Consider the following 11830-nt stretch of genomic DNA (forward strand, 5'->3'; position numbering starts at 1 on the left):
TCTTTTTAAAAATTATCAGCAACTGACTATCTAAAATGTAAACACCACCTGTGGGCTCCATTCAACTCATGTGCTGAGTAGACAAATCACTTACTAAGCCAGATTAAAAAAAATTTTTAAAGGTGATTCATGCACGTCAGACTCTTTACACTGGTCTTACGTAGGATAAGGCAGTGGGTTTTTCGTATAACTAAAGACCATTTGTATAGTTTCAACCTAAAAATAGCCTAAATCTCACCTATTACTGCTTTGAACCAGAGCTTTAACACATGATGCCACAAAATAACTATAATGCCACAAGCCTGTAAGAGTCAACAGTTTCCTACATCTGAGTCCATGTCCTCCAGGCAGAGACCACACTGTGGGGAGGGGAGACCTACTCTTCTAGACAGTCCTGGTTTCTTTCTGGGGGGCCAGGGGGCACCCCATCACTGGCCCATGTAAGTGGTTTAAGTGGAATGAAACATGAAGCATCTGTGCTCAAAATATAAGCTGGTCCTTTCTATCTGCAGCCAGAAATTTGGTGAGAGAACTGGACAACTTTGAAATCTGTGAGAAACAGATTTTAATTTTTAAAAAAGTGTAAAGACAGGGTGGGCAGGTGTCCCTACCTGAACACTGAGGATTTTATCAGTGAGATTTCCAAGTTGGTTAGCTGTGCGTTATCATCACACACACACACACACACACACACCCAAAATACACTAAGGGTCATTTAAAAATAACAAAAACAAAACCTAAGTGATTAAGGAGTCCAAAGTCACCTTAGAAAATTCAGACATTGCTCTGGTGAGCAGAGCTGGAGAATACAGACCAATGGCATTTTGCCCGACTATATAACGTACAAATCAAAAATAGATGTCTTCATAGTCTCTTTGCATTGAAAAGCTGGCTCTTCTAATCATTCCTCTTCACCCTTGCCATCTTTTGTCACGAAAACTTTTCTAACATCACTCTGGAGTAGAATTCTGCCGTTTCTACAAAGTAGAAGGAGCCTGCTGGAAACTCTTGCACAAGCCTCATGGAAAAATTTCTCCTATTACATGGAACAATGGCTATTTTTTAGTAATGTAGTTGTTTTCATTTCAAATAGTAGGGAAAACATCACTAAGAGACAATAGTACAGGCTATTTTAGTATTTTTTATTAAGGGCTATAAAAATATCCAGAAAGATAAATAAATGTGATGCAATGATATATGTCCTAATATGAAGAACTTTCTTTCACCGCATTGTTTTCCTTCACAATGGCCTTCAAAATCACAGGAGGCAGTGATTCCTTGCCATTTCCTCCTCTTTTATTACACACCGCAGAATTTCTGAATCAGTGTCCCGCCCTCACTCTTCTCATTTATAAATCAAATTCATTTGCAATCCATTGTTTAGAGGGAGCGTATTTTTTTCTGTTCCACAAAGAGGACTCTTTTTTTCACTGTGGGGGGGGGAAAGATTGTAGCACAAGATTAAAAAGTATCACCATATTTTCTTTAATTTTATAGTATTTATTTTTACATATTTTTATGCATTTTTTTCCATCTCAGTTGCAATCCCCTTGGGTTTCCCATCAAGTATCACCATATTTTAATGAAAATATTTAGCAAACCATGAGCCACCTCCTTTCTCTTATTTTACTAGTCCTTTGACATGAGGATGGAGATGACTTGCAAACTCCATTCTTAATCTCAGTGACCAGAGAAGACTGGAGAAAATAGTAAGGCAAACAAGAGAAGGTCCACTGGCCAATGTGGCATCCTCGATAGCCCCCCCAAGGTCACATTTCGACCACTGTGAAATAATACATGTCACATTCTATGGAGAGATAGTTTAACCTTCACCTAATGTTAAATATAGCCACCGAAATGCCTTCAGAGTCCAAGGAGACTATAAAGCACTGTAAAAGGATAGTAAAGATCCAAAATAGTTTCCCATCAGAAAATACTCATTGCAAAAAATACTCCCCCCAGAGTTTCCTATCAATACATCAGAAAATTAGAATTAAGAAATGGGTTTTGAAAACAAATTTTGTCTTCCCTTATGACCAGTCAGGAGACCAGCTAAATGTCCCTGGACAGGTGTGACTAACAAAGACAAGGCTTTATGCATGAAAATTCTTCATTCATGAAAACAGTCTTCCTTCAGTCTCTTCCCTGTGAGGGGAACTCCAGCTCCCTCAGGGAGGTCCTGCCAGCTCCACAGCAAGTACTCTGTGTGGAGCTGGGAAGACTCAGTGCTAGCCACAGTCACAAATTTTCTGTCAAAACACTGCAGTTTAATTCACAGAAGAATTAATCTATCGAGTTCTTTCCTGAAGTTCTAACCTAAGTCTATTCTGCTTCAATTATAGTCATTATAGTCTTTATTGTCTTGTTTAGTCATCCAAGGAATTAAAACTGACCAGTTTTCATTTTCTTAATGATAAACCTTTATATGATTAAGAAAGTTTAATAAGCTTATGCCTCAGCCTTTAATCCTTCCTCCCTGCAAATCTGCATCTTTTTGATAGAGGAAAGGGGTTTAAAAAGACAGAACTAGTTCTACCAGAGTATGTTACGAAATGTTCCAAGAATAGGCAGTCTTTCTGTTCCCTTACCCAACACCCTTAATAAAACAGACTGATAAAACATTACCCTTTAACTAACCATTTATTTACTCATTACAGGGAGAGAGGCCATTGCTATTTCAGTGCCCTGAGCAATGGGGCAGGCCCCAAGGCAAACAACCCAAAGTCTACAGGGCACTTGGTAGGTGGGCAGAAAGCCAGGCAGTCTCCTGTCCAGGAACATCCTATTCTTCAGAAACTACAAAGCTGTACTGTGTCAAGGCTCAGCCCATTCCTTATCAGAAGAGTTCTAATCTTCTGTTTAAAATTAATCTATGAATTTTTTTCTCCCACTTTGAACCTATGGTCAGACTATTCATGTTTGTATCCTTTCCCAATCTCAAGGCTTAAAAACCAGTATGATAAGTTCCTAACCCCTAACACTTCCGTCCATACTAAGGACAAAAGCCCGACACATTTTTATGCCATAGGTGGTTATTCAATCAATATTAATTTTGGACAAGCTCCTAAAATCTGAAAGGAGTCAAAATGCTAAAAATACACCCTACTTTCTTATAGTTCAAAGCTGGCACCAGGAGATCAGAGAAGGGTAACCACGCCAAACCAACGTAACTGCTGGGTCCCACAAATTCATATGCTGAAGTCCTAAGTCCCAGAGATGTTGGTACTGGAGGCTGAATCTTTGGGAAGTGCTCGGTCATAAGAGTGCAAACTTCATCAGTGGGCTAGTGCTCTTATAAAATTAGCCCATAAATGACTAGCCGTGGTAGCCATTTGTAACAATCTTGTCCATCTTCTGCAACAAGTAAAATAAAACAGGCCCCGTACTTGCTTGCCCTTCTGCCATGCGAGGACTGAAGCAGAAAGCCTTCATCACGAAGCACCATGCTGGTTCCTTGAACTTAGTATTTCCTTCAGCTCCGGGATGAAGAAACTTGTTGTGTTTAAGTCACCCGATCCAGGGTTTTTTGTTATAGTGAACTAAATGGACTAAGACACACACCTTATCACACTAATGTTTCAACTGCAGAAACTATCAGCCCGAAATTCAGGCTCTAACCACAGGTACAATCCCAGAGTTGTCTTTATTTTGATTCAGTTTGAAAAACATAAAAATAAGGAACTTTTCCTTCTGTTAAAGAAAGTACATCAGCAATTTTAAGATGACAACTACACTTCTTGGAGTCTTTTTAAATGGCTCCTTACATTTTTAATGGTGACTTCTTTCATTATATATTGATGCATACAACATAATGAACGGTGACTGAGAGCCTCTGTACAAACTCCGAAGGACTGTCACCCAGGGTTCACAGTAAGGCCCAATCACGTCTAAAGTACTGTGAGTAGGGGTTACCTGTGAAATATCTCAATACAGGTCCACACTGAGTGGTTTAGGGCCCAGGCTTTGGGTGCCACAGTCCTCAGTACCAGTCTGTCTTGTCACACAGTTGAGCTGTGTGTACTCAACTAAGACCCTTGGCATCGACCCCTCCTCTGCCTGCAGAATAGAGGCGCTTTCGTTACCATCAATTCAATTCATGGCGTCTCAGGGGCATGAGCACTTGTGTAGGTAAGCAAAGGCAGAATTCTCGATTCAGTCTGGTTATGGACAAGCACTAGTTTGTTTTCTTTAAGGGATCAAAACTTTTTGGTGTCTATATCATCCCTTTGTTAACATCTAAATTGTGAAGGTAAACTGGGTCTCTATTACTCCACCTTGCCAAAAGCCAGACTTTTCTTGTTCTTAATAATTGATCATGAGGTTAAGTACCTGTCTTTCATCTATCATGGAATAATTTTAGGGAGCAAGATTCTGGTATCAGTCTCAATTCTAACCGTCTCAAAACTCAGTTCTGACACTCATCTACCTGGAGGTAATGAGAAACTCAGAACTGGACAGATGGTGATACACAAGGCAAGGTATAAAAAGGGGCTCATATAAAAAAAAGAGGCTCAGGGCGTCTCCACCCTCTCTGAGCACTCCACGTTCCCTGGATCTCCATACGTTCGCCAACCTATAAGCTTATAATCCTTATTAAGAAGCAATTAGAAAGGGGCTGCTTAAAAGCAACAACACAAAAATGAAATGGCCTAGGGTTTTGAAATAATTTGCTGGCTAGCTTATTTTACCTAAATCTGCCCACACAATCAAAAACATAGGTTCCACCACTGCTCACGAATAAGAGCACCAGATTGCCAAATAATCTGGTCTTGGGAACACTTTATTCTCTTGAACAAAAACTATTCTACTGAGGCTAAAATGATGGCATGTTAGCAGATGGTACAAAGGAAACTGAAATTTCCTACTGTTCTGTACTAATATATAGATACCATACTCCTTTTATTCAAAGTTAGACCTAATTACCTGCCATCATTGGACAAGTGATTCCAGGAGACTGTTTACTCATAACACTATTCCCTTTCTGCTTCTAATACAATATGGCCTATTCTTTCACAAGGCTCATTTCTTTAGTTAACTATCTCCTCCTAGAGAGACTTTCTCTGACCTATCCTAGGTAGAGGACAGGATAAAGGGGGGGGGGCCCACCTCCTCCAACTTTATCCAAACACCCTGCTTATTTCTCTCAAAGCAGTTAGCATAATTTGGCCTTATTCTTCCCTCCCACTTCCAAATCAGACTGTAAACACCAAGAGTGCAGAAATAGCCTGTCCCGTGTCCTAGTACAGCCTAGCACCTAGGATAGTCAGTGGTGCCAATGCATTCAATACATACTTGCCAAACGAATGCTACAGTGTCAAAAGGGCCACACAACTGCCAGAGATGTTTAGCACAGGTCTGCAAAGGGCAACATTGAGAGCATTTGGATTTCTTAAAAGGCAGTCTCTGAAGCTTACCAATTGGGTCATAATGCAATAGAGTTAGTTTCTCCCGTAGTCGGTTTCTCTTCGTGTTGAAGGAGAAACCTGTCCCAGCTTCACTCATCATTTTCACCAGAATGACTCTAAGATTAAATAAAAAGCAAGCTGTTAACAAGCGGAGTAAACAGACTGATATCAGCCTTGGGGAAGAGGATGTTTTGAGAACCCTATATAGTAGTGATAGTCATGGACCTCATTTGGCCCTAGGAAGCCTCAGTTCTAGGACAGTCTATGCTTTCCACAGACCACAATTTGAAAATCACTTTTGATGTACAATGTGTGTTCCATTACAGAAAATGCTTAGTAATGGCCTAACCAAAGCAGTTAACTACCCACTCAGTGGGAGTGGCCTCAGGCAGTCACCTCTCAGAAAGAGAGTCAGGAGGGGGATAACTCCGAAAGTACTGTCCAACCAAGAAGCCGTGAAGATGGCCGTCTCAGAGGGCCCTATCTTCCAGAGATGAGCCATGACACCAGGAAGGAGCAACATTAAGAGACTGAAACTTTTACACTGTTAACTTGCAAAAACCTTGTTCCCCTTCAGACTTCAATGAAGTTAAGAGTCAGCTAAAGCATAAAGTTCATGTTTTGCCTCACTGAACCTTTAATACCTTCTACTGTTTATTACTTTTTCACGTGTCCTCTCTCCCTAGGTAAATGCAATTTTAGTTTTCATCTGTTTCCAAAATGAATGAGGCATCTGCGACATTACATGTCTTTGCACCCCTTTCAATATTCAGCACCATGCCTCATATGTGGGAGACATATAACATTTATTTGTTGGTTTAAACAGGTTACTGGCCATAAGGGTTTACTCTGCAGAAATTCCTATGGAAAATGCAAGGCTCTTCCATGCTGCATCTGTACTCTTAAGGCACAGTCATGTCCACAAAGTATTCAAGGCAGGACATATGAGAAAATGTCAGAAGGGGACTACAAAGCCCATGAGAAGCAGGGAATACCTCCAAAGAAACCAGAGGGAGACCTCTACACAACTTGGTGGTGGAAGGTTCTAACATAAATGGATTATAGGGAAAACTACATGAATTGATCTGATATTGGGAGGCAAAACACAAACACATTTTTCATTAAGTTTAACCCATAAAACTTAGTCTGAAGGATTTGTGACGGCTTAGGTTATAAGCAAAGACTGCTTGGGATCCTTATTTTTAAGAAAATCTTACTTCAGCTGATGTTTACAAAATAACTTTGCGATACCAGTTTGGCATTTATTGTCTCACTTGGTACAGCATGAAATCTTTAATCTTTATTATGTCTGAAATGCTTACACCGTGAATGAAAGACCACCACCAGCTCAGTTGTTTAATCAAATCAGTTTGTTCTAGTAGATCACTATATGGGTTCCAAATATGTAGGCCTTGATCCTCAATTTGAAGAAACACACAGTGGCAAGCCAGAGAGCATAGAAACCCTGATGATTGTCCAGGAACAAGATAGCAGAAGGAAATGCATTTTTTGCAGTCAAATGATCTACTACTGAGTTATACTCCCTGGTTTGTTGGTTTTTTGTTTGTTTGTTTGTTTGTTTGTTTTTAAGTCTTAATGGGGCCAAAAGAACTCAAGTCATCTTTAAATCAGCTTTAAGAAAATCCAGGCCAAATGTTAAGTTTGAGAGAAGGATGTAATGACAGTAGCTTAACTAACAAAATCTAACACAAAGTTTACAAAAAAGAACCTTTACTTACTTTGACTTGCTCTTGGCAACTTTTTTGTAGAGAGGGAAGGTTGGATGAGAAAAGAAAAACAGCAATGTGTTATCTTTCTTATACAAAATTCACATAAGTGTCAGTAATAAAAATACTTGTCATAAAGTAAGCCATGTATTATAACCCAAGTAACTATTCCCCAGCTATCAGGCATATGATTAGGATTTTAGAGGAAGATGGAAAGATCAGCTGTGTTGATCAGACCAATAAAATTCTGGACGTAAAGATGATGCTGTGATCTCATTTCAGTTGGACTGGCTACTTTTTACATCGTTCTAAGGTCAGTTCTGCTCCACCTCTTTTAGGGGGCCAATAACTACAAGCTGGGCAAGTTAATCTATGCCAACTGAATGACCAGCACGTCAGATAGAGGAGGGAAGCTAAATCTCAGCGAGACGTAGCCTGGGGCAGGGAAGAGCAGTCTTGGGAGGCTGAGCGCTCCTTTCGCAGCCCAGCCGTGCGCTCCAGGGCGGCCCTGCCCCTCCGGGACGCAGTTTCATCTTTAGAGTTCCCAGTGATTCTGCTGATAGCTCCCTATGGGGGGCGAGCCCTAGTCCTGCAGCCTGAACCCGAGAGTGGAGTCGAGCCCCAAGTGAACTGTCCACTAGCACCGCAAACCCCCAACGGCCAGCCGCCCCGCAGGCAGGCGCGCCGCGGAGCATGCCGGACGCTGTAGTCCTGCGGCCCGGCGAGCGCGCAGCAGCAGTTTCCCCGCCGACTCACAGCCCCCAACCCGCACTGCTCCGGGGCCTTCCTGTGGGGGACTCCCGCCCGCGCCGCAGGCCCGCTGGCGCCAGCCCCACTTACGGGAGGCCAAGGACAGGAACATGGCGACACACCCAGTCCACCTCCGTAGCAAGTCCAGTGGCCCGCAGCAAGCAACTGCTTCCGGGGCACCGGCCTATTCCGGAAAAGGGTGGCCGTGGTGCCAGGGAGGCCACGCCCCCCGGTGTAGGTCCCCACCTTGGCTCTGCCTTTTCTTCTTCCGGTGTGTAGTGTTTTTGGTCTTCTGCTGGTGAAAGTTTAGGACCCTTTTCCTTTCTCGAGAAGGATTTTGTTGGTACTCAGCATTTGCGCCCCAGTTCCTGACTTTTGGGGTGTTCCATACTTACTTCACTAAGTGCAGCCACCGATGTGAGAGCCACTGAAACAGCCACTCTGACCTAGTGGCACCGCCGGCCCCCCACCCCCATCTTTTCTCAACATGTTGCCTCAGACCGACTTCATATCCAGCTGGTGAAGCTCTAACTCCCAGATCTTTCAAAGTTTAGAACCCCATCTGACTAGCCCCCATTCCTTAATTAGCTGTTGGGCTTTTAGGAGGTGGAGACCCTGGGCTTGTTAACTGCACTTAGCAGCACAGGGCCTGGCAGTAGGGGTCAAAAGACTGGGCTGGGAACTCAGTTTTGTGCCAGAGAGCACAAAACTAGTAAGTGACAGCACGGAATTAATCTTGTTCACCCCAAAGACTCATACCTTTCCACTAGACTTCCGGACCTGCCACTTTGCCATCAGTTCGTTTCTCTGCTAGTTGGCTCCTTCAACCCCAACATCTTCATTTGTTATCTCACTTGCCAACTCAAAGTTGTAAGAGGCCTCCATGGCTCCTGGTTGAGTGGTGCACAGTGGCGGGTTCCCAGATGGCTGCCTGCTGCCTCAGCCACCAGGTGCAGCAGAACGTGCCAGGGCAGCAGAGTGCCTCATACATAGTAGGACTTTGGGGTTTTCCCCCTAATCTGATTTTTATCTAGGTATTTAACCTTACAGATGTGTGAAGTAATATTCAACCTCATGGATTATCTTCTCTGAAAGTAATACAATTTTTTGAAAGAAAATTAACCTCCACAGTACAATTCTTATTATTTTAAATTACGGTTGCTTTTGTCCTTAGTGGCTCTAACAATCCCCTAATAACTTTTGATCCCATAACTTATCAGCAACCACCAAGAACCCTCCAGCTGCCAAATCCTTCCCATTTCCTGGCACAGAGCTTCAGATGTTCAATACAGTAAGGTTTCTTACCTAGGAAATTTCTTTAGAATTAAGGAAAAGCATAGGACTGAAAGCCAAGGAACATGAATTCTAGCCTTTGTTCTGTCATTTAGAAACCAAGTCAGCCCAGAGCTGCTCTGCGTGCTGTGTGGGCACTGAGTCAGTGGTCCCCTGTCCTAACCAACTGTGCGAGCTTTCGATGATCTTTATAAAGGTCCAAATGCCAGGCATGAGTCACAGATGCTGCACAGTATTTACCCCCACCCCCAAGTTTCTATTAAAAAGCACTTATATCAAAAAGTTGAAGGCTAATCCAATGAAAAATTGTCTCCCCAATTAAAAAATGTTAACATTCTGCTCTCTATGTATATTGAATAACAAGGTTTTTTGCAAAACTGTGAAAGTAAATGGCAGCTATCACAATGCTTCCCCCCTAAATATTTAAGAATTTGTATCTATCAAGAACATAACTACAGTAGTATTTTCATTCCTAGAACAATAGTTTAACATCTAGTCCATATTTAACTTGGCTTTTATAACTGGTTTCATGGTACACTTTTAAAATAACGGAGGTAGTTTAAGTGTCTTGCATCCTGGATTTGTCTGACTATATTCTTGTGGTGTCATTTTATTAGTTCTATTCTTTGTGCTTCATATAAATTGGAAGGTTGGCCCTCTCTGGTGGCGCAGCGGGTTAAAGCACAGCACTGAGAGGCTAAAGCCACTTCCGCATCAGTTCGATTCCCGCCTGCCCCGGAGATGACCACATGGCGTGGCAGACCTCTCCTGACCCACCCGCTGCTCCTCTCAGCAGTGTACTTCGTCGATCTGCCTGTTCTGCTCCCCACTCTGTCTCTGGTGAAGCCTCTCGCCGCCCCTGAGCCTCTGCCTGTACCCCAGCTCTGTATGCACAAATAAATCTAAAAAAATAAAAATAAATTGGAAGGTAGTGCTAAGTAGATTCCACTTAAAACATTTTTGATGAGAGGATATCATAGGTGATGCTATCGGGAGGTTCATCTTGTCAGCATGTCCCTCTGGCAGTGTAGATGGTCTGCCTATCTTGTTCCACTAAAGTACAGTTTCTTCTCTTTCCAGTTGTCTGTGGGGTGATCTTTCAGCATGAGTCTGTTCTGTTCTACAACCTTTTACGCATTTTGGCACCCACTGGTAAGCCTTCTTGGACTTCATATGGGGGTACAGGGAGCTAATTTCCTCACATAGCATTCCTTCTTCACTTATTAAATAATTTTCATCTCTAAAGAGGTCTTCTTGTCACCAGTTGAGGTTGAATTATAGTTGTTCCTAAAAAGGTAGGGTAATGTTAACATATTTCTCTATAATTACCAATATCCAGAATAAGAAATTGACATGAATCATTTCCAGTGGTGGTGAAGATATTTTTACCCTTTCTGTAATTTTCTTTAATTTTTAGTACCACTGTAATGGATTCTTACTCATTGTTTTATAATATGGCCATTATTATTTTTAGCGGTTTAGCTTTTCTAAACTTGCTTTTCAAGTACCTTCAGGTTTGTCCACTGCTTTTTTGACACCCTTTCTTCCTTGCTTTTGGTTAGCAGCTGGCTCAGGTTAACCTTGTTCTTTCCTGGGCTCAAACCTGGAAACTGCCACTTCTCCAAGGTAACTTGGTTCCTTTGGGGCGGGGGTGTGTGAGAGGGGCTGGGAGAGGCATTTAAGTAAAAGGCATGATCTTTTACATCATATACAACAGACTAGATTTTTGTGGATTTCAAGCTTTATTTCAAACCATGGAATCTTCAGTCAATTGAAATCTGTTTCAGAATATCACTATGTAAAAATAAAGTTTCATCTCTTAAAAGCTGTCCTCAGAACCTTGGACTCCACACATCACAGAAACTCTAGACTAGGGAATGGTCACATTCTCTTCCAGGCCCTTTGCTGTGGGTTCCAGTGGATTCAAATGTCACCCACAAGATCCTGGAACCTCCCATCATACTGCTCTCTCTGTTCTTCTTTCCCATACTTTCTGGCCAAGCAGAGGCCTAGTCCAGACAGGAGAGAGCCTTGAAGTGTCTTCCCAGCAGCAGGGGCAGAACAGCACAGGAACAAGTACTTAGAACCTGGGCTGCCGTGAAGACAGATAACAGCAGTTCAGGAAAAAATTCAGAATCAAACTTAATATTTTGTGTGCCTCCAGAATTTATATCCCCAATGTGACAGTATTTGGGTCGGGGGTAGTTAGGTCATGCCCCCCCTGCCCTCACCCCTTCCACCATGTTGGGAAACTAACATTCTACTATCTGGAAAAGGGTCCTCCTCAGAACCCACCCTGATCCAGCCTCTGGAATATGAGAAAAAAAAAAAACTGGTTCACAAACCCAGAAGGACTAACAGTATTTCCCCTAAGGATCTGTCAAAGTTTTGCTTCTTCCCATTCCTTTCCATAGAATCTGGTCTTGTTGAAGGCCCCAGTGACCCTCACAACATCAAAACCTGCAGTCAAGTCTCAGGCCTCATTTCAATCAACATCTTTTGCATTGTTTTACACCGTTGTTTATTCCTTCTTCCTTGAAACACTTTCTTCGCTTGGTGTCCAGGCGGCCTCTATCTTCCTTTTCCTCTTCCCTCATCAACAGCTCTCTCCATTTCCCTCATCAACAGCTCTCTCCATTTTTCCCGTAGCCCCCT

General features: G+C 42.4%; 1 protein-coding gene across 1 annotated transcript; it reads right to left on the minus strand.

Annotated features, from left to right (window-relative positions):
- Nucleotides 1-1132: 1132 nt before the first annotated feature.
- MRPL33 (mitochondrial ribosomal protein L33) lies at nucleotides 1133-8767 on the minus strand. The gene is given in 3 exon segments (XM_012727349.1): nucleotides 1133-1430; nucleotides 7973-8066; nucleotides 8737-8767. Coding segments are annotated over 3 exon segments (297 nt in total). The 3' UTR covers nucleotides 1133-1258.
- Nucleotides 8768-11830: the final 3063 nt, after the last annotated feature.

This window comes from Condylura cristata, unplaced genomic scaffold (assembly GCF_000260355.1).
Source record: "Condylura cristata isolate star-nosed mole 26May11 unplaced genomic scaffold, ConCri1.0 scaffold00020, whole genome shotgun sequence".
NCBI lineage: Eukaryota > Metazoa > Chordata > Mammalia > Eulipotyphla > Talpidae > Condylura > Condylura cristata.